Source organism: Podarcis filfolensis (genome assembly GCF_964270895.1).
Source record: "Podarcis filfolensis genome assembly, chromosome: 10".
NCBI lineage: Eukaryota > Metazoa > Chordata > Lepidosauria > Squamata > Lacertidae > Podarcis > Podarcis filfolensis.
The window spans coordinates 55,201,407-55,225,023 of record NC_139612.1 but is presented as its reverse complement, the minus strand read 5'-3'; the positions used below and the strand labels follow the sequence as shown (position 1 = coordinate 55,225,023).

The window sequence follows — 23,617 nt, the reverse complement described above, 5'->3', positions numbered from 1 at the left end:
TTGGCAAGAACAATACTCAGCTTCTGGTTCTATTACTGATGTGGAGATTTCATATTATGGTTAATTTTCACCTGTGACTCAGAGTGCGCTCGCAAACAGTGTGGATCAAATGCGTATGTACTATACATTGCCCAAATCCAGCTCATCATATTATTTCGTCTGGTAAATTTCCTAGCAATTTTCCTGAGGAAGCAAACATGTTTCTGTACAATTCTGCTTGTATAACAACAACAACAACAACAACAACAACAACATATTATTTATACCCCGCCCATCTGGCTGGGTTTCCCCAGCCACTCTGGGTGCCTTCCAGCAAAATATTAAAATACAATAAATCATCAAATATTAAAAGCTTCCCTAAACAGGGCTGCCTTCAGATGTCTTAGAAGAAGTCAGATAGTTGTATGACTGGACAAGAGACATTAGAGTGCTGTTTGGTGTATTAAGCCCTCTTTTTTCATTATTTTTTATTATTATTAAAGTTTTCTTGCTTTACAAAGGTATGCGCAATGTCTCTTTTTTCAAGTTACATTTTCCATAGGTCAGTTTCATTTGTTGAGACATTAGGTTACATTAGGAAGAAAAGGGGGGGGAGAGGTGGAGGGGGGAAAGACGAGTGGGGGTGGGGTAGGGAGGCGATGTTTCTAATTTGCTTAATGTGTGTGTGGGGTTTTGTGTCAGGTCCTGGGTAAGCATCTGGAAACCCCGGAATCTCCCACCACTCACAGATTGGGGTGACGTGCATCAGTATAAAACTCATACATTGGGTGGGGCCGTATTATTCTGACCCCTGGCCTGCAGCTTTGAATGGAAAGACTACATATATCAGTCATTGCAGCACAATTCTATACATCTCTACTCAGAAAGAATTCCTAATATATTCAATGAAGGTAACTTCCAGGTTAAATGGGTATAGGACTGCAGGTTGAAATCCTCTGCTAACTCACCTGCAGCTATAAAAAGGCATAGGATTATAGCATTGTTGTTCTTGTTTTTTTAAAAAACATATTCTGAAGAGCCAGGCAGGTAGGAGCTAGCTGAAGACAGACATGTAACATATAAATTCTTCAAGATATATTGAAATAAATCAAGTACAGTCATACCTTGGTTTTTGAACAGCTTAGTTCTCGATTGTTTTGGCTCCCGAATGCCGCAAACCCGGAAGTGACTGTTCCGGTTTGTGAACTGTTTTTGGAAGCTGAACATCCGACGGGGCTTCCGCGGCTTCCGATTGGGCTCAGGAGCTTCCTCCAGCCAATCAGAAGCCGCACTTTGGTTTTCAAACATTTTAGAAGTCAAACAGACTTCCGGAACGGTTTCCATTTGACTTCCAAGGTACGACTGTACCATCATCTTTGAAAATACATATCATTTTGGAAAATAGGCTTTGAAGCTAAAATCTGTACTTCTAAAATTATTATTCTTAACAAAATAATTATACCAAACTCTAACTAGCAACTACTGTGTTGTCTATTGTGTATAAATACATGGAATGGACTAATTGCTTCTTCCTATCTGCCCTGTGCCCAAGCAACCTTGGGAGAGCAGGTGCGTTTTTGTCAAAGAGAAAAAGCTTATTATTTAAGATTTATGTCATAAGAGTGGATGCCAAGTGCTCTTACACAAGGTCATTCAGAAACCCATTGTTATTCCACACGTGAAAGTGTTAACTGTGCTTCATTAGGAAGGGGTTTTTCCCCCTTTTATTTGGGTTTATTTCCTATTTGCTTTGCAGCAATTAAGTATTGCCTGTCCGACCTGTGCAGAGAGATTTGTCACCCTGAGAACTATTGTGATGGGTTGGCAGGCCATATATAACTTAATAAATAAAATAATAAAAAGAAACAGCCAGTAAGAGAGACAAGGCGAGCTACTAAAATTAAATAATAAATCACACCGAGTAGAATTTAGTAGGATGCAACCCAGAGTCGACCTGTTGAAATTAGCAGACATAAGTTAGGTACATCCATTCATTTCAAGTGCTCTACTCTGAGTAGGCCTAACATACTGCTACGACCCACTGTCTCCTTCATAAAACAAGAATTTCTTCAACAATTCTCAGAAGACAGTTAAGTCAGCTGCATTTCTTGGGTCAAGGTGTTCTGCGATCTGAGAGCAGCCACTGAGATGGCCTCTTCCTCCTCCTCTTCTGCTCACTTGTGCTTCCGTGATTACAAATACAAAGAAAGGCTTTCCAACAGATCTTTGCAAGCAGGCAGCATAATTTGGGAGAAAAGCACCCGGAATCTACGCCAATCAGGGCTTTGAAAAGTGCACACCAACAACTCTGAATTGTTCCCAGAAACAAAATGTTGAAACCTGGGATATATGCTGTTATTGTTTCATTTAGATATTTATAAACTGCACCTTCCTGTAAGCTATCGCAAGACTCAAACCACCACCTTGCAATGAAAGTGTCAGACATCTCAATAAGAGCTAGTTGGCAAAGAATCTCAGGTTCCAAAGGTCTGTCTGAATGATAGTTTTTAGGTGGCATCTGAAAATGGGCATGGATGGACCTCTATTGGCAAGGAGTTCCACAGGGTAGGACCTGCCACACTAAAGGCTCAGTCCCTGGTAAAAGCCAGGGACCACCAATAAGTGATTTTTTCCCTGACAATTTAATATTTTTTGTTATAGCTGATCAATATGGTTGGAAGTTAAGCAAACCATGCTGCTGAAGATGCCTTATACCGCGTCCGGCTGCTGGTCTGTCTAGTTTAGTATTGCCCATATGGCATGGCAGCAAATCTCCAGGATTTCAGGTAGAGGACTCACCCTCTTCGCCCTATCTGGAGACGTTGGGAAGTGAACACACTATGCATGCAATGCAGACTATGACTGTTCAGGTAACGATGCTCGTGAACATTCAGTCAGTTAAAGGTCCATTAGGTCCAGTCGTGACCGACTCTGGGGTTGTGGCGCTCATCTCGCTTTATTGGCCGAGGGAGCCGGTGTGCACCTTCCGGGTCATGTGGCCAGCATGACTAAGCTGCTTCTGGCGAAGCAGAGCAGCGCACGGAAACGCCGTTTACCTTCCCGCCGGAGCGGTACCTATTTATCTATTTGCATTTTAACGTGCCTTCGAACTGCTAGGTGGGCAGGAGCAGGGACTGAGCAACGGGAGCTCACCCTGTCATGGGGATTCAAACCGCTGACCTTCTGATCGGCAAGTCCTAGGCTCTGTGGTTTAACCCACAGCACCACCCGCGTCCCTCGTCAGTCAGTTAAGATGTCACAAAAGAGCTTTTCCTCCTGTTTGAGAGAGAAGGGCACACGCACCTCTTCTAAGATCATGCTTGTCATCTGTAGTTCTGTGAATGTGTGTGTGTGTGTGTGTGTGTGCACCAGATTAATCAGCGCACTTGCTTGGTCAATCAAAAGTTTTATATACATACGTCCTGATGAATCCAACTGCTAAGTGCTTAGACGATAACATATTTTGGTTAATAGAAACAGAATGATAGCGAGAACACAGGGTTTCACAGTGTGATGAGAAAATTACTCAGGGGCAAGGACTTTGGAAATGTAACTCACGCTGCACAATACAATAAGGCTCATTATAAGCTGAACCCTGAATTGCACAAAGCTGTTGGGTTGTGTTGAGTGCATTTGGAAACCTGCAGTGACTTCGCACCAGGCAGAGAGCGAATGCGAAGCTCTTATGGATGCTGTGCTGCCAAAATAAAATGAAATAAAATAAAATCACAATTGAAGGCCACTTGCTTTCATTCCGTTGATACGCAGATCTCAGTTCCCAGCTTGCTGATGATTGTGCCTAGTTTCTGCTGCATCACTAATAAATCTTCATGTTCAATTTGAGGTTGCATGGCTACTGTCAAAAAACCACACACTGCCCATGGTCCCATGCGACTCCAGTTAACAAATTTCAGCCACTTGGATTATGTAACTACTTTCCAAGCAGTTTTGCAACTTGGAGAGCATCTCCAACAATCCAGACTTGCCTTTGAAGCAACTATAGAGGTTCCAGACTTTTCAGATCTTCTAGGAAGGCAGCAAAGCTTTGGTGAAGTTGGCTGAGTCACAGTCAGTTGGTTCTTGCAGTAACTTGACAGTATCTGTGCTCCTCTTATGCAATACTTGACTGAATTCTCTGCATCTGATTACTGGCTCTGTGGGGTCCAACATAGCTCTGAGTTGTTTAAAGAAGAATGGGAACCTTTTACAAAGTACTTAAAGAAACAGCAAAATGAACTGGACTCCTGAGCAGGTTTTGAATGAATATCCACAAACTTCTTATTGTTAATATATAGATAGATAAATTAAGGATCTTTACAATTTTATAATAAGCAGAAATTAAAATGTGCTGAAAAACCAGAGAAAGGAGCTGAGGAAAGTCTGGGGGGGTGGGGGGGGTTTTCTTTTTTGAAAGGAGGGAGGGAAAAACGGGGGGGGGGAATGAGGATGATATGTTTTTGATAAATTGTTATGTTGAAATTCCTAATAAAAAGATTCAAAACAACAACAACATAGCTCTGAATTGTAAAAAAAAATAAAAATGTATCCCCCTTTTGCTGGGGAGGGGCTGCAGCCGAGTGAGAGCTTCTACATCACATGGAGGAGGAGTTCCCAGGTTCAATCCCCAGCATCTCCAGGCAGAACTCTTCCTTGAAATCCCAAAGAATCACTGCCAGTCAGTGTTGACAAGAATGAGCTAGATGGACCAATTGTCCAACTCTGCATAAGACAGTTTCCTGTGTTCCTATGGTTCTTCTGCATCAGATATCCACAATTCATGAACCATCTGAGCCAAATGTAGCTGAACTCCATTTTTCCCCAGTCCAAGGCAAGCAACAAAAATGGAAGGCTTACTGCAGGGCTTTGAGGGACACATTGAATGTTCACCCAACATTCAGCACCTGCACACACAGTGGAGGGGAGCGCACTCAAACATAGGACAGCTCTTCCTTCTGCCATAGGAGATGCTCCTTCTATGATTGGTTTTACACCTATTTATTTGCCCAGGCTTTCTCTGACCATGAAATGTGGTTGCTAAATTTGTATTTTGTTTCGTCAAAATGATATGGTTAGTAATGGTTTCACATTGCTGTTATTCTATATTGAGATTTGTATACTGCTTAGAGACTTTGCTTGAATGTTAAGCAGGTTATAAATGAATAAACAAACTCCCCTCTGCCACACACACACACACACACACACACACACACACACACACAGAAGCATTTTTACTTTCTAGGCCAGTGCTGGTGTAGGAAGGTCCAAAAGCAAAGCACTGATTGTCATTGTAAAAAGGAATAAACAGAAATCCAGTGTGGTGCCATGGCTGGGAGATCTTAAAGCACTTCTTCCTGCTTCCTAAGAAGTACAGTGGTACCTCGGAAGTTGAATGGAATTGGTTCTGGAAGTCCATTCGACTTCCAAAATGTTCAGAAACCACTCTGTGTAGAAGCCTGTAGAATCATAGAGTCATAGAATTGTAGAATTGGAGGGACCACGAGGCTCGTCTAGTCCAAACTCTGCAATGTAGGAGTCTTTTTCATAGGACCAAACCAGGATGTAGAAACAAAGAATAATCAAGCATATAGGATAAAACATGATAGCTTAGGAAGACCACACATCTCATGCAAGGAAGTCCTTTCCAGGGACTCCTTCGCAGGCCCAGCCCTGCTGTTATGCAGAGTGAGGTAGCTACCTCAGGCAGATTTTGGGTTGCATGAAAAGGCAGGAAATAGTTTGTTTTTATTGTATTTTTCAGCTCATGGAGGGAGACAGCAAACTAAATTTAATTTTTGGCAACCATGAGCGCACACACTCTTCCTTGCTGATCCAATTGTGTGCATAATTGCATTCTCAACTGCTCCCCCCCATCCCCTGACACAAAGCACAGTTTTAATATGCATGAGGGGGGGAAATGCACAGTTAAGCTGGTGGCAGAAAGAAAGAAAAAGTCAGATGAGCAAAACAAAATAGAAAACTGCCCGTGGCAATACCAAACCGAGAATATGGTACTTCCGAGATCAGTTATTTGCTTTGCACAGCCAGAAGAAACGTGGACTCTGGATCTAGTTATGTCACGGAGATGGAGCAGAACAGGGGGGACCAGTCCATTTATTATGTTGGGTCAAGCTGCAGCATCTTTGAAATGCCTGATACTGGATCTTGATGCTGGAGCAATTAAACAAATTGTAGAAGTGTACCACCCTATGCCCATAATGATTTGCTGCTGGAAAAAGGAATCTGCCCACCTACCTCAGTAATGCTACACTGTCTAGCAGAGGCGTATTGGTTCATTTTTCTTTATTTTATTTCATTAACTTTATAAGCCACTGAATTGCAAAAACAAATCTCAAAGTGGTTTACAAAAAGACAAGGCAATAAAATCGAGACGGATTTTTCAACCCTACTGCAAAACATACAAAAGTTAGAATACTAAAACAGATTAAAATCACCTCAACTTTCTAAGCCTCTGGGTAGGCTTGTCTAAACGGGAATGTTTTTAGCAGGCACTGAAAAGAGTATGTTGAAGGAGCCTGCTTAATCTCAATAGGCAGGGAGTTCCAAAGTGCAGGGGCTGCCCAATGATCAGGTTCTTACAAATGTGGAATGAGAATTATGTGGCACCTGTAGTGCCAATTCTGTTGATCTTAATCAGGCATAGGCAAACTCGGCCCTCCAGATGTTTGGGGACTACAATTCCCATCATCCTTGACCACTGGTCCTGTTAGCTAGGGATGATGGGAGTTGTAGTCCCAAAACATCTGGAGGGCCGAGTTTGCCTATGCCTGATCTAAATGGTCAAGTGGGTACGTGTAAGGTGATCTTGCACCTGGAGACATCAGGGATTGAGCCTGGGACTTTTGGCATGCAAAGCAGAGGCTCTGCTCCTAAGTTACAGCCCTTCCTCTTAAATAAGGACTGATTTAAACAGGAACGTAAGATCATCTTTGGTTCATCTAGCTAAATATTACACACACTGACTGGCAGTGGGTCTCCAATGTTTCAGAGTGGGTTCTCTCCCATCCTTACCCGGAGATGCTGAGACCTTCTGTATTCAAAGCATGTGCTCTACCACTGAGCCTTTCGTCCTTCTCCGCAGTCAAAGGCCAACCTGGATAAATAATTTCATGGGTGTAAGGTGAACATTGCCAATCAAATACCAACCAAAATCAAAGTAGAAAGTGTGTGTGTGTGGGGGGGTCTTCCTCAGATGAATACCACCCGAGGAATTTGGAAGAATACCAAATCACTTTGCATAAGACCAGTGAAATTTCCCCAGAGGGATCTGCACATTTGCTAAGTCACTTCAGTGATGTGTCGCTGAATACCAGAGTTATTGATCTGCTAGGTTCAAGGAAGACGGCAGAACAAAGTCTCCTGTTCCAGAATAAACAGAAAGTCTGGTGTGGCTTTGGGAAGGAAAGCACAACATATTTCAGCTGTTATTACACTTTACCATCCATGTATGTGAATTGCAAAACAAACAAAAAACCCCAGAACTTGAAAAAGCTGAACATGTTCCTAATTATTGTGGAGGAATGATTAAACTATTTGCAAAGGGAAACATTGCCATCTAGCTTCCATTGCCCAAAATGTCATTGTGCTAGGTTTATTTACAAAGTTTGCTTATATCAATTACTGAAGGAAATATAAGCATGAAATGAAAGGGGTTGATGGCAGTTGGAGTCCAAAAATTCCTTGAGAGTCACAGGTATATAGCTGGATGGGAGAATGTTCAAATTTGCCCCCTGTAGATTGGAGATTATGACTCCGTTTCTGTGGTCATTAAATGAATAAAGTATCTCCACTGAGAAAAATCCACTAATGTGGGTCTCTGGTGCCATCTTGTGTTTGTTTTGTAAAATTTCATTATTCAACAAACTTGAATGCATTTCTAACAGCTAAGACAAAACATGACCATTTTGATACATGAATCCCGTTTATCAGCTATAATAACAAACAACTTCCTCTGAGCCCTCCATTGACTCATTCAACTTTGTTGAAGTAGCAAGGCTACTTCCATTCAAAAATGGGAGATTTGTGGAATGTAGTGGTGAAACGAAACACACACACACACACACACACACACACACAGACACACAGACACACATACACACTTTATTCTGTCCTCAGCAAAATGGCATTGTTTGTCATTCTACAATTACAAAAAACTTTTATTTTTAACAAGTTCCTTGATTGGGACAGTAAAGCACATTTTTAACAGAAACACACAAACATATAACGACAGTGGTACCTCGGGTAAAGTACTTAATTCGTTCCGGAGGCCGTTCTTAACCTGAAACTGTTCTTAACCTGAAGCACCACTTTAGCTAATGGGGCCTCCTGCTGTGCCGCTGGAGCACAATTTCTGTTCTCATCCTGAAGCAAAGTTCTTAACCTGAGGTACTATTTCTGGGTTAGCGGAGTCTGTAACCTGAAGCGTATGTAACCTGAAGTGTATGTAACCCGAGGTAGCACTGTATAGGATAGATTCTGAAGCTGAGGCTCCAATACTTTGGCCACCTCATGAGAAGAGAAGACTCCCTGGAAAAGACCCTGATGTTGGGAAAGATGGAGGGCACAAGGTGAAGGGGACGACAGAGGACGAGATGGTTGGACAGTGTTCTCAAAGCTACCAACATGAGTTTGACCAAAATGCTGGAGGCAGTGGAAGACAGGAGAGCCTGGCGTGCTCTGGTCCATGGGGTCACAAAGAGTCGGACACGGCTAAACAACAACAGATATGCATAGGATTGCATGGCTGCAGTTCTGGTCACCTCGCTTCAAAAAGGCAGTTGTAAGAGTTGGGAAAAGCTCTGAAAATGAACCACCAAACTGATGAAGGCTGGCTCCCTGCTTGTGGAATCCTCTCCCCAGGGAGGCTCACCTGGCACCGTCTTCATTAGGCAGCAGGCAAAAACATTCCTCTTCTCCCAGCCCTTTGGCTAACTAAACCATCTATGGATTTTTAAACTGGTGTGTGTGTGCGTATCATTATGATTGTTACTGTTGTGCATTTTTGTGTTTTTATATTGTAGACCTCCCTGTGACCCGCAGGTGGTGGTACTGTTGTTGTTGGTATCCGTCTGTCTCCAGAGGCGATGCCGTGCGCCTCTAGGGGGTGAAGTGAAACCACTGCGCCAGCAGCTCCCAAGCAACTTCCTCCCCAGGATGCAAGCCTGGGAATTGCGTGTATGGAGGTCCTGGCCAAGCAACGTAACGGAAGCTGCTCGGTCGGCGCCGCAAACTGAGCTTAGCCAAGCGCCACCTTCGCCGCTGAATCATCAGCCTGCGCGCGCTTCCCTCCCCTCCCGGAGCTACCAGGGCGGAGAAAGGAGGAAGCGAGGCTGCCTAAGGTGCGCGCCGCCGAGAGCAAGCAGCGCCCCGGATAGGGCTCCTGAGAGGCCCGTCTAAAGGCTCAGCCAGTGAGGGAAGCCGGAGTTGGTTTGGGAGGCGGGCACCCGGAAGAGAAGATGCTCTGTGCTGCGCGCGAGGCTCTCCAACTGGAAACGGAGGGGCGGAAAAAGGCGGCTGCGCGCAGACACCATGTTTCAGTTTTTGGTGAGTCTTTTCCCAGGGGCGCAGAGGCTGGGTTGGCTTGGAGGAGGGGTGGGCAGGCGTCAGGATCGAAGGTGCCCTTTGGATCTCTCTCTTTCTATCTATCTCTCTTTCTATTTCTCTCTCTGGCTCAGATCCCCCAACCAGGGCCGAGCGCAAAAGAGTACATAGTTAGAATGGGCACAGATCCCCGTTTTCCGTTCCAGAACTTGAACTCAACGCGCGGTGCTTTCAGGGGAAAGTGTCCCTTCGGTTAACTGTCTTCCTTTCATTAGTTGGGAAGGTCTCTCTGTCGCTGCCAGTGTAAAACAGAGTGGGAGTCAAGAAACTCTTACCGATTTGCTGTACATTAGTAGGCCACCCGGATTTCGACCAGTTGATCCCGCGATCTACTGAGGGCAGAGGAAGAGAGGCGAATTTGCTGTCACATTGGGCCTCTAGAAGAGAAAGAGGGTGGTTTGCCAACGAAAGAAACCCCCACCTTTTAAATGAGCAGAGGAATAAATTAAGGCATCGAGAGGGCAAGCCTGTAAGTGGGAGTAAACAGCAAGAAAAGCAGTGGGGTAGGTGTGTGTAGGATTGCACCGTAAAACATTTATTTGGGAGTGTGTCGCTCTGACTTCAAACTTCTGAGTAGATAAAGAAGGTTGTGTTGTGAGCCTGGAAACTTATACAGCGGTACCTTGGGTTAAGAACTTAATTTCTTCCGGAGGTCCGTTCTTAACCTGAAACTGTTCTTAACCTGAGGTACCGCTTTAGCTAATGGGGCCTCCCGCTGCCGCCGTGCCGCTGGAGCACGATTTCTGTTCTCATCCTGAAGCAAAGTTCTTAACCCAAGGTACTATTTCTGGGTTAGCGGAGTCTAACCTGAAGCGTATGTAACCCGAGGTACCACTGTATATCCCTTCCCACGCCCAAGGTCTGTTGTTTATTAAATTTGTTGGTCACTTTTGTCTTGCCCAGGCCAACTCAAAGCAACTTACAAACAAACAGAGACAAAAACAGAGGCGTCTAATGTTTCCCCATCCCAATTGTTCTAAGGATGAAAGCTTTCTCCTGACCCACATTTGTGGCAGCTGTCAGCAGCTCAGTAATATGGCATCTGTTTGGTAGTGTCTGTAAACTGCTGTTGTAATGACACTGTTCAGTATTTTCTCAGCATCATTTCACATGGGTTAAGTGCTCTTCTGTTCCACTTACAAATCATAAGGGCGGAATAACTGCTCTGAGGAAGGTCTGGCCAGCCTAATGTTTTCTTTCCATAAGTGATGTCTTTGGAAGCTCACAAGCAGGGCATCAAGATAGCAGCCATCTCCCCTTGGTTGTTCCTAGCACCTTCTTGATACATTCCTGGGCTTATTTTGTCTTTTCAAACAAATCAAGCTGCTTTCCCACACTGTCATCTTTGTATGCCCTCTGCCTTAAGCTATCTATTTCATGCAGCCTGACAATGCTTTCCAGAGGCCGTACAACCCCTTAACATATCTCAGAAAACGACACTGGTTGTTGTTTCAAATAAAGCCATTTAAATGTGTCCTGTATATATTTTGGAACTATTGGACCTGTGGGTCTCCAGATGTTGCTGAACTTCATTTCCCATCAGCCCCAGCCAGCATGGCCAGCAGTGAGGGATGATGGGAGCTGTAGTCCCAACAATGTCTGGAGGGCTATAGATTCCCCACCTCTGCCCTGCTGGTTGCTGCAGTAGGCTAGATCATGCCTGATGTGTTCAATAGCGCATCTCAAAACTGGGTGCTTCACCATTTTAACAGTGCATTCCTCATTATTGGGGACCAACACAATTACTAAGTGCCTGTCAAATTTCCCCTTGGGATTCCCAGGACTATGATCCATTTGGGGGTCTATGCAGTTTCCTTTTAGACTGATGCAACAATATCTTTGCACCAGTTTTGCTTAAGTGTTTTGGTTCAGCGCCTGATATTTGTTAATGCATTTTGACATATTTATCCCTGTGACACAGTGAGGCAGTTTGCTGGGCCAGTGGTTGTTAGTGCCCACAACATACCAGAAGTTCCCAAGCTGTGGGTTTCCTTTTTCTTTTTCTAGCTGTCTCTAGAAAAACAAGATATCCATACCATATCCAAAGTTCAACTCGTTTCATGCCTGATAAGGTGCATGCCTTCCACTCTTCCCCTGTTTGTTTCACTGAGCTGCTGCTGCTGCAATCCTAGACCCACGTACCTGGGAATAAACCCCATTTGAATTCAGTGGGACTGAACAGCATAATTCTGTGCATGTCGTCTCAAGTCCATCGGGAGAGGGCTGTTGTGCTCTGGTCCTGTTTGCTTGCAGGCTTCCTGCTGGCAACTGGTTGCCCACTGGGAACAGGATGACAGAGTAGATGGACCTATGGCCAGATCCGGCAGAGTTTTTCTTATGTTTCTTTTTTTTTTTTAATAAATGTTTATTAGAGTTTTACAAAACATAAAAATCAAACACTACATATACCAACACAAAAAAACCAACAAAAAATTCACACATAATACAGAAAAAGAAAAAAGAAAAAAATCCACTTTTAACTTCCAAGATTTCGTATTCCTCTTTCCTGACCTCCTCACATCTCCCTTTTTTGTGTTCCTCTTTATTCCGTCAGATTCAGCAAATTCTAACCCTCTTTCAAATTTCATTTATAATTATAGGCTCCCACTTATAAAGTCTCTAGTTTCCCCTCTTTTTTGAATCCTTTTTTTCCTACCTCCTTTAACCATATCCCAAATGCCATGTTACCTTTACATCCCACATCATTTTAACATTCAAACAGTTTACAATGTTTCTGTAGATAGTCTTTGAACTTTTTCCAGTCCTCTTCCATCATTTCTTCTCCCAGGTCTCGGATTCTGCCGGTCATTTCTGCCATCTCCATATAGTCTATCACTTGCGTCTGCCATTCTTCCACGGTGGGCAGAGTTTTTCTTATGTTTCAACCTGGATGTTGAATTAATGAAACTTCAAATTTCTCAATATTGGTTCAGAAATGTAGTCACACCCTCATTTCACAGGTAAATCAGCCACATGTATCAGTGCACTGCAAATAATGTACAGTCATACCTTGGGTTACAGACGCTTCAGGTTGCGCGTTTTCGGGTTACGGATGCACCAAAACCCAGAAGTACCGGAACGGGTTACTTCCAGGTTTCGGCGCATGTGCAGAAGCACCAAATCGCTGCCCGCACGTGCACCGACGCAGCGCTGCGGGTTGCGAATGCTGCAGGTTGCAAACGCGCCTCCCGCATGGATCACGTTCGCAACCCGAGTGTCCACTGTATTACATATATATTAGCAAATGCAAATCTTATGCACATTGGTGTTCTCTCTTGCTGTTTTCCGTGATTCATAGTTGCTACCCTATTGCAAAACAGCTACTGCTTGCTTCAGTGCCATGTTAAAAAGGAAAGGTGGGATGCTGGAGATGGAATAGTTTCTGGCCAGGGCATCTGCACCAAGAGCTGAACAACTTTCCAGCATTTTCAAGTGAAACATTGAGAACCGGAATCACAGACTTGTAGAGTTGGAAGGGACCATGAGGGTCATCTAGACCAACCCCCTGTGATGCAGGAATCATTTACCCAACGTGGGGCTGAAACCCATGACCCTGAGATTAAGAGTCTTATGCTCTACCAAATGAGCTATCCATAGTCAGTAGAAGTCTGGATGTCTGCTGGTTGGCCATTATAATCCAGGCAGGCCAGAGATTCCCTTCAGTCACCTGATTCCTCACCTCCCTGTCAAGATCTTCTATAATGGCTCAGAATACTAATCCTAGCCACCCTTGAGCCGGCCACATAAGCACTTTAAAGCCATTTCTGTGGGGAGGGGTCAAGCATATGCTTAACTGTCCCATTGAAATGAACTGTCCCATTGAAATGGAAATACGTGCTTTAATTTTCCACTGGATTGTTCCTGCTGTATTCCTGGGACTCCCTTGGGCAGCTTATGACATCCCTGATTCTTATACTTCTTGAAATACAGTGCCACACAGATGTTTGCTTTCTGAACTCTGGCTATATTTTGATCAGGCATTAGTAAGGTGCATGTAAAGTTCAGAGGTTCACACGTCTCATTTCCAGTAAACATTAGGCCCATGGTTCCATAAACAGAGCTACCGGGTTTCTTATTGAAAGACATTCTGTGTGCTTGAACACAGATCCCGGAGTACAAGAGGCAATTGAATTGCATTGTTATTCCACCCTTCTTCCTGGGAACTCGGGACACAAAAGGCCATAGGTCAGTGGAAGAGAACATGTTTTGTATTCTGGTCTCTCGTTCAGTCTTTGGCACCTGCACATATGGTTGGGAGATACAGCCGTCTGAAACCATTGAAAGCGACTGCTGGTCAGCATAGATAGACCATACTGAGCTAGATGGACCAGTGCTCTGATTCAGTCTAAGGCAGCGTCCTATGTCCCTGCCACAATCCTGCGAGGTAGATCAGGCTGAGAGTGAGTGACTGGCCCAAGGCAACCATGAGATGAGCCTGCTGGATCAGGCCAGGGGTCCACCTAGTCCACCTTCCTGTTCTCACAGTGGCCAACCAGATGCCCAAGCAACATAATCTCAACATAACCATTAAAAAGGATTCCTGAAAATACAGGGAAGTAGAATAAAATATGTCTTAATCAGCTAAAACAGTCCGGAAATGGGGGTGTAGAATGAACAGTTGGTCTGCACCCTCCAACATCCTCTAAAATGTGCAAGAGTTCCATGGAAGACGCATAGGATGGCAAACTGATACGCAGTAGGTTTTTGAAGTTTGGGCAATCTGTGCTTTGGGTGTGGTGGCACATTCCCTTTGAAATGCGCTCCCAGTGAACATCAGACGAGTACCTACTGTATTTTTCGCTCCATAGGGTGCACCGGACCATAGGGTGCACCTAGTTTTTAGACGGGGAAATCAATAAAAAAAATACCCCCCCAGCCCCAAAGAGCAGCGTACAGGCTGTGCACAACCTCTCCCTGCCGGAGGGGTTGCACGCGGCTATGGCACAAGCCTGCATTCACTCCATAGGACGCACACACATTTCCCCTCAATTTTTGGAGGGGAAAAACTGCGTACAATAGAGCGAAAAATACGGTAGTTACTGGCATTTAGGCACCTACTTTAAACTCATCTGTTCACCTAGGCTTTCCCTGGGAGGTGATCTTACTATCTTCTTGCAGCACAGTTTGGAAATCAGAATCCTACAAATCAGCCCCCAGGCAGCACATCTCTCTGTCCAATTTTAATAAATTTGCTCTGTGTGGAGGGTCTACATGTTAAAGTCCTGTTTTTTGTTGGGCTTTGTATGTGATGCTCCTGGTGATTGTGGCTCAGAGACATGCTTAGAGAGTCTTGCAACCTTTAAAGCTACTTTCTCTAACCAGATTCCTCCAGATGTTTTTTGGATTGCATCTGAGCATTGGTCATGCTGGCTGGCTTTGATGAGATCTGTGGTCCCAAACATCTGGAGGACAACCAGACTAGGGAAGGCTGTTGTAAATGGCATCCTGTGTCCATATTTAATTCCAAGTCCAGACTTTTAATTAAATTATTGCAGGTGTTTGTGTAATTTTACAGTAAATCAGACTTTAATTTGATTTCTCTTTTATTTATACAGCTACCTAGCTCAGATGCTGATCTTTGTTGAGAGTCGGCCTTTTGTTGTTGCTATTGATTTTCTTTTTTTAATGCTTCACAATCCAAAGCAAAGTCGGAATCGTTCGAAGGACGCCTCTTATTTCTCTGGCTTTGTCTCTTATTCCTCTGACAAAACGACAGATAAGACTCGCAACAGAGAGGGCATCCTTAAGTATTCTTCTTTGATGGAGTAGATGTCTGATGTTCTCTTGCGTTGCAAATCCACAATAAAAATCACTTCTGTAGAAGACTTTCTGATTAGTGTCTGAGAACCGGAAGAATGGAAGAGGGAAAAGCTGACATATTCAGCCTTGCCTTCTCTTCCCTGTTTTGGTAACATACAGTGTCGGGACTCTGCTCCTTCCTAGTTAAGACTGTTGCAGGCAGATAAAGGGATAATCTCATAAACGGGGCTTTTGTTTTTCAAAAGACCAAAGTAACTATGTGCTTTTTTAAAGGACTATGCGTAAAATTAGGATAACTGTATGAAGCCCTATACATTCCAGCCAATGTTTTGCAGTCCTCACTTGGCATGCAAATTGCTGATTGTCAAACGGGCTGCCAGCTTTTTCCCTCCTAAGACTATTTAAATCCACTTGCAGATGCCGCAGCAAGTAAAAAGTACTTTAAAATATCGGAAAATGAGCTGTGTGTAGGCCCCACAGGGGGAGGGTATTTTGCTTCAGGAACTGACCTTTTATGAACTCCGAAATAAATGTGCCAGAGTACATGGTTGCCACTACCCTAAACTCTGAGGGTGGGATTCAGTGTTGTGCTGTGATGAACTTTCCATCTGCACAGAGCATCACAGCTTGCCAAATGGAAACACCACCCCTTTCCCCACCCACATGCTCTGATATCAGGCTTCACCTGACACAGAATGCCACAGAAGAGAGAATCAGGATGCAAGATGGCCTTAACAGAATGGAGAACTGGGCCAAAACTAACCACTGGCCTGATCTAGCTGACTATTCTTATGTTCTTAACATGAAGATAAGGTAAAGGTAAAGGGACCCCTGACCGTGACTGACTCTGGGGTTGTGGCGCTCATCTCGCTTTATTGGCCGAGGGAGCCGGCGTACAGCTTCTGGGTCATGTGGCCAGCATGACTAAGCCGCTTCTGGCGAACCAGAGCAGCGCACGGAAACGCTGTTTACCTTCCCGCCGGAGCGGTACCTATTTATCTACTTGCACTTTGAGGTGCTTTTGAACTGCTAGGTTGGCAGGAGCAGGGACCGAGCAACAGGAGCTCACCCCGTCAAGGGGATTTGAACCACCGACCTTCTGATCGGCAAGTCCTAGGCTCTGTGGTTTAACCCACAGCGCCACCCGTGTCCCATCAACATGAAGATAGGTGTGTCCAAATAAACCGGATGTCAATGAACAACAATTCCCCTCTTCGCTGGCTGCTGGGAGTTGTAGTTCAGCCACATCTGGGTGGCCAAAGTTTTCCCCACGCCAAAAATAGACAGAGCCAGCGGAGACCATGTTGTTCTCATATAGATATTTGATCTGTGGTTAGCTTTGCCCGGTGACATGCTCCAGCAACTGCCTCAGAGCAGTCAATTTTTCCGACCACCAGTCGATGGAATGGTGCCGGTACGCATTTTATGTTCCGTTGGCCTGAAAGCAAAAGAGGTGGGGGAAGGAGGAGTGAGTGGGTGCGGCTTTTGAGATGCAATCCGTTCCCACACCACACCCCTCGATACCCACAAGTACATGGCAAGCGAAGCAGGACACTGAGGTCCATAAATCTGTTTTCTAAGAGTGGAATGGTAAGCATGACTGTGTTGGAACCAAGATAAATTAGGACAGATGTACTGAAATGCTGGATGGGCAAGGAGCAGCAGTTTGGATTAAGAGTAGGGATATATATATATATATGTGGATGGAGCTGGATCATGAAATGGAAATTTTGTTAGGATGTTAGTTAAAAGAGATACGGTGCCGATGTGAAGCATTTTTTGAGAAGAGTTGGATGCAAATGATGTCTCAGCCTCCAGCTAGACTAAATGTCTCTTGGCCTGTTTCAGGCACTGCACTATTTCAGAGCAAGGAATGCGGCAAATAACTTTGGGGTACACTGTGTTTTGTGACGGCACATTCATATGCAGCGGAGTCCAGCAAATCATAAACAAGGCAATGTTCTTCGTTTAATGTGACTGTAAAAAGAAGCCAGCAACTTGAAAAACAATAACCTATTTTACTTTTGAAAGCCAACAAAGAGTGTTGGTTTTGCTGTATGAAAGAGGATGGCTTTTTTGGTCTGGAAATTGGCCATTGTGTCCTGGACTGTCCTGAGACTGTGATTCCTAAGTGACCACCAGACCATGCAAGCCGCTAGGGGTGTTTTTCGAGAGCTGTAGCAGGACAATCAGACTCAAGTTCTGGCACCGTCCTCAAACTGGCTTCATTCATACATATACACACAGAGCATCTTCAAGGGTAGCAAAAGCAGCATATTTGCATAAAATACCATATTACACAATTTTACCATATTACGGCGGGTGGCGCTGTGGGTTAAACCACAGAGCCTAGGACTTGCCAATCAGAAGGTCGGCGGTTTGAATCCCCGCGATGGGGTGAGCTCCCATTGCTTGGTCCCTGCTCCTGCCAACCTAGCAGTTCGAAAGCACGTCAAAGTGCAAGTAGATAAATAGGTACTGCTCCGGCGGGAAGGTAAACGGCATTTCTGTGTGCTGCTCTGGTTCGCCAGAAGCGGCTTAGTCATGCTGGCCACATGACCCAGAAGTTGTACGCTGGCTACCTCAGCCAACAAAGCGAAATGAGTGCCGCAACCCCAGAGTCGGTTACGACTGGACCTAACGGTCAGGGGTCCCTTTACCTTTACCATATTACACAAAGTAAAACGGATGTAATACAAACTCATTTTTTAAAAAAAACAAGGCAGTTTTATAGGAGCTATTATCAAGCACATGGCCATGCAACCTGTTTGTTTGACTTTCAGCACTGAAATGAGTATTAGACCATGTTTATCTTTGTGTAGCGCTGAAATTAGTATTAAATACTATTTAGCTGCATGTAGCATGTGTTAATTAATTAATATCAAAACACCCACATGGGGGGCGGGGCAGGCGGAAGCTTTGTTAGCTTTTCAAGTAAAATGTAACCCTTACAAGAAAATGCATAACAAAAATGTTGCCTGTTAATGTGCCAATTGACGAAAATAAGTGCAATGTACCATCCTCCCGACAAGTCATATCTTAAGTTAATAACTGATGGTATGGAAAAGTGAGCAACCAGTTTTTAATTTTCCATAGAACCTTCTTAATCACTGTATTTCCCCCAAAAGAATGTGTTTTATGACCATGACAGAAGATGCCGGCTCTCTTTATTATTCTGTTGCATGCTTGCTGCCTAGTAGCCGGATTTTAATTAGGAAACAATTCATACTTAATTATTATTTGTTAAAGTTGGCATTCCGATATTGGCACACCGAGCTCCAATCCACAAGCAACTTTATGTGCGAGATTTTAAGGGTTAGGCTAGCAATCTGACATTTTCAAAATCTGTTCTGCCCTGAGGCATTGTTGGGAGAGGAGGCACACTTCCTGTCACCTCCCCTTATTTCTCCTCTGACCCAAATCCTGCTTCTTGTTCTTCCACTTCTGCCAAGGACTTGGAGGATGACTACTTCATTCCTTGCTGGGAGAAATGATACTCTAGCAAGGTGGGAAGAAACCCCATTTGAAGGCAGGTTCTCCCGGGACCTAATGGCAGCAGATTAAGAAGTGGTGGCGCCAGAATCTCCAGAGGGGAAGTGGCACAATGCAATCAAGTGAATGTGGGCAGAAAGAGAAGTTCCCATCTTCCTCTAGCCTAGCCTCCTCCTTCCACCCACGTGTTAAGATGCTATTGCCAACCCCAATCCCTAAAATCTTGAACTAGAAGTGAGTGAGGACTGCACTGCATACTTGCTCTTCTCAGATGATGACTGGAGAGGCATTTAGGTGCCTAGCGTGAGGGTAACATGTATGGTTTATAACCTACAATTTCTTCAAGCCAATCTGGTGTAGTGGTTGAGAGTGCTGGACCAGGACCCAGATGACCACAATTCGAAACCCCATGCAGCCATGAAGCTTACTGGCTGACCTTGGGCCAAAGGGGGTTGTGAAACTGAGTTTTTCATGGCGCACGCAATCCAAAATTGGCCTTGCTCTCCTGTTGCAAGCACTAGATTGACTAGCTCCTACAAAGTGTGATATATGAATTATCAGCTCCTGAAATAGTGTCCCCACTTTTCCAAGTTTAATTATTTAAGGCAATTTTAACTTTACTGTACATATTTTTTTATTCCACAGCTCTTTCTACACCCAGTGGCAATAAAATCTGCATTTCTTTTGTGGCTGAAAAATAGATCCTCTTGTGGTTAAACCAGCAACCACAGGCATTGAAATATTTTCACCACTTGGCGACACATTTATTTATCCATTTAACATTGCAAGATTTGAGGACTTTATCATCCAGATGGAAGAGGTTTACGAGGCCCAAACTCTCAGATGCTGGATTGGGAAAAACACAAACCCTTTTGCATAGAAGGTCGTTGTCAATCAGAGTGGTCACTGCTGGGTTAGGATAAACCTTTAGTCTGTCTTAAGTCAGGGTTTTGGAATCTTTTTCAGCCTGAGGTCCACATTTCCTCATGGGTAGTCTTTTGGGGACCATATACCAGTGGTGGTTGGGAGCGGATGCAAACGTAGGCAGAGAAGTGGAGGAAACCTATGGGCGTTTCTACCACACAAAAGTTGATATGTGTACAGACACTTTTCTCCGCCTTCCTTCCAGGAAACCAAGAGACCTTGTTGATGTTTAGTGGCACATTTCCATCCAGGCAAAAAGACTCAAGGAGGATGTGCCCTGTGAAAGACATGTGCAGCCTGGGGAGAGTCCTGAAGGCCACATTTGGCCTCTGAGTCTGTGGTTCCCCATCCTAGACCTATGACAATTTCATAGCGGGCATGCAGTCATATTGGATCAGGGGTCAGGGCATGGCATGGCATGGTTGGACATCCACCAAGGTCCATGACCTGGGAAGGGGCCCACCACAGAGACCCTGCCAGCTGTACTACTCCTCAGTTTAATTATTGGCATCCCTTTGGTCGCCTGTGCTCCAGCCTGGAGTGGATGAGTTGGTGAGAGGCAATTGCAGCAAAGAGGAAGCAGCGGCCATTGTTCACTTTCTCCTTTGCAAGCAGCAATGGCAGTAAGGAGAAGGAGAGGGGAACCCCCCCATGCCTTTAGCATGTTACATAACATCACCACTCCCATGAAAAAAATCCCCTGGCGCTTGTCAAGTGCTAGGAAGTGTTTGAAATTTTTACAAAATTCCTGCATTTGTACTGAAAATCATGACTGAAGGAATTAATTACAGTATTTGCTACGTAGCTTAACTTCCGAAGCAAGCATTATGAGCAGCAAAAACCACTTGGCAAAAACCAACAGCAGAGAATGTGACAAACACTTTAATGAGTATCAGGTTTGTTTTGAAACTGGCAAAAAGTTGTTTTTTTGTTTTTTGTTTTAAAAAGCTTAATGGAAAAGAAGTTATATCCTCAAGCACATTCACCAGATGGGAGAAAAGTATAATCCTTGTCTATCCTTTTTATTTCTTCTTTAGGTTGGTTTTGCACTTGGCAATGTAGTTGGGATGTATCTGGCCCAGAACTATGATGTAAGTATTATTTTGCTCGTTTCCTATTGCTGAGCTTCTATTAACATTGTTTATGGGGTTGCAGTTTTGTGGTAAGGCAGTTCCATGTTCTGGTTCATACCATTTTCATATGTTCACTTAGAAATCCACTCTGTCCTGTTTCCTTGTTAATCTGATATATTTTAAAAGTCAGTACCAGTTGTCTATCAGCAAATTTTGAAGTGCAGGAGCCCATCATGACAGACCCTATATCCATACCCCTATGGAGAGTCCAAAAACGGAGTCAGCTGCATTGACTCTTATCTAACACACTTAAAAAGATAAGAAGGGCCTGCTGGATCAGGCCAGTGGTCTATGTAATGTAACATCCTGTTCTCACAGTGGCCAACCAGATGAAGCCCACAAGCAGGACCTGATGTAGGCGCTTCCCGCCTCACACAGTTGATGAAGGAAGGCATGCCCACACCATTTCATTGTGCAGTATATTTTTCTGCCCTTTAGAGTTGGCAGCCATTTTGTGTGATGTAGCCTCCAGAGCAGCCATTTTGTAACAGGTGCCCACAGCAGTTTCTCAAAATCCCAGTGCTTCCACAGGCCCCAAAAGGTTGGCAGTGTCATTGAAATTCTACTCCATATAATCCAGAGCAGATTCCAACGTATAGTTAGCAGAGTAACAACTTAAACACGTTGCAGGATTCCCCAAAAATAGACCAGAGGCAATTGTATTTCATCCAACAGAGCTTTACTGCTGCTGAAGGCAAATGAGCATAATGGTCACAAATCCAATACATACAGGATTGACACTGTCCATAAGAAATCCAGTTGCAGCAGACTTAACTTAAACTTACAATAACTTATAATAAGTCTAAACCTTAACATTAAGCATACTACGTATAGAGCACCAGAACAAAAGACAGACGGAAAGAGAGAGCCCTGTTGTAGGGTTTCAGAACCAAACAATAATTCTCTTCCCCCTGCCCACCGGCCAAGCACCCAGCCTTTCTTACCACACAGACTGATGAAGATAAATGGAAAGCTTGCTCACTGCTTTGTGACATTTTGGTTGGCCTAATGATGGTATCGCCATGCCAGAGACAATGAATTCTGTGAACAGTAGAAGATTCTGATATCCTGTTCTGCTTTCAAATAGGTTCCGAACATTTCAAAGAAGATTGAAGACATCAAGAGAGACGTGGAAGCTAGAAAGAAGCCTCCGAACGACAAATGATGTTTGCCTAGCTGTCTCTATATTAAATGTAGATCATGTAGTTTTGCCACTAGGTCGCAGATGCCAAACCTTCATGTGGCTTTTCTGGATTTCCTCCAGATGTGTAGTCTTGAAAAACCAAGCTGCCCTCAGGCTGAAGTGTCACCCCATCCAAGGGACCTTCTAGCACTTTCTGGATATTTGACTTCTTTTTCTTTCTTTCTTTTTACCCCATGTGTAATAAGAAAAACCATGCAGGGAGAGACTAAGAGATTGGACTATTGTTCTCAGTGTTTGTTTTCAATAATATTTTCTATTCAGTATTAATTTGATTTCGAAGTAGAGTAATGAAATTAATTATTCCAGTGTGACAATCAGTAATGGTCTGGCTGTAGAAGTGACTCATGAAAGAAATTAAAATGCGTCAGGAATTAGCATCCAAAGATTTTAAATGGTATTTTAAAAATTAATTCAGTGTTTTTTTGTACAACCTATTTGTAACATACTAAATCACAGATAAAAATCCTCCTCTCTTTTCCCCCTCTGAAGTGAGAGGCTTTTTTAATTTTAACCTTGTTGATTCTTATGCTGTGTATTTTCCATGCAAAAGAAGTGCGAATTATTGAGCAAATCAGAGCGTATTGAAATAAGTTTCTGGTCTTGCTTTCACCCGTTTTCTTCTCTCAGGCATTTTGTATGGTTGCTCCTTAGATTCAACATTGGTTGCTTTTTTAAAAGTCTTACAACATGCCCAATAACAAAGTTGTTCCCTGTGAAGAGGAATTGTCTCTCAAACTACTTTGAGAATTGTAACTCTGTGAGGAGAATTTGAGTCTCTTGACAACTCTGAACACCCTTAACAAAGTGCAGACTGAAGTGGGTAGAGCAGTGCCTCATTCACCCTAATGAACGAGTGTCCACTATTCAGACATTCACTTACATGCAGTCAATACTGTGCGAACTGGGAATACAGGGCCATGGGTGTTCGGCCCATGCTTGTCCCTTCCCAAAGTTGTACATACAATTGGGAGGGTATCTGCATTAAGGTGGTCCATGGGATCCCTCTCTGCAGCAGTCGCCATGGAAAACTCATGGGCTGCATTCCACTGGGCAGATTTCTGAGGCATTAGCATGGGTACATTGGAGGTCGGGGGTGTGGAGCCTGAGGCTTGAGAGCTAAATGTGGCCTCACCTTTGTTCCCATATCCACTTCATTTCTTGGCTGGAATGTGTCCTTGAACTCTGACAATTCCTCCCTAGAGGGAGGATGAAGTATGTGAGTGTGATGACGCTGGGGGCAGATGCTCCTTCTTCAGTGGGTGAGGTTGTGGACTCCACATCAGAAGGGGAGCTGCACCCAGGATCAGCCCCAGACAGGACAAACCCATAGTGTCATTGCTCCGTGGCCCACGGATTTATCGTTTCCACTCTGGCTCCAAAGATCCCATCACAGAAACCCGAGTACAACCAGAGTCTTGCCATCTCTGTAACCATTGTTGATGTTCTCATGGACTTCTTGAAGACATCTGGGTGGTCATGGGGTGTGTGTGTGTGTGTGTGTGTGTGT

General features: G+C 44.1%; 1 protein-coding gene and 1 long non-coding RNA gene across 2 annotated transcripts in view; both read left to right on the top strand.

Annotated features, from left to right (window-relative positions):
- Positions 1-1,108: 1,108 nt before the first annotated feature.
- The window catches only part of LOC310742845, a 164,190-nt gene continuing 141,681 nt past the window's right edge, over positions 1,109-23,617 (top strand). The window contains exon 1 of the long non-coding RNA XR_014538727.1: positions 1,109-1,176. This is a non-coding gene — a long non-coding RNA (uncharacterized lncRNA). The remainder of the gene's footprint in view (positions 1,177-23,617) is intronic.
- On the top strand, positions 18,686-22,598 carry STMP1 (short transmembrane mitochondrial protein 1). The gene is made up of 3 exons (XM_083572442.1): positions 18,686-20,669; positions 20,811-20,864; positions 21,994-22,598. Exons 1-3 carry the CDS (start codon positions 20,601-20,603, stop codon positions 22,069-22,071), a joined length of 201 nt encoding a protein of 66 aa, XP_083428568.1. The 5' UTR covers positions 18,686-20,600; the 3' UTR covers positions 22,072-22,598.

Coding starts and splice junctions, on each gene's coding strand:
- STMP1 (XM_083572442.1), top strand. CDS start 20,601: ATGAGCAGCAAAAACCACTTGGCAAAAACCAACAGCAGAGAATGTGAC. Junction 20,670..20,810: donor AACACTTTAATGAGTATCAG/GTTTGTTTTGAA, acceptor TTTCTTCTTTAG/GTTGGTTTTGCACTTGGCAA. Junction 20,865..21,993: donor ATCTGGCCCAGAACTATGAT/GTAAGTATTATT, acceptor GCTTTCAAATAG/GTTCCGAACATTTCAAAGAA.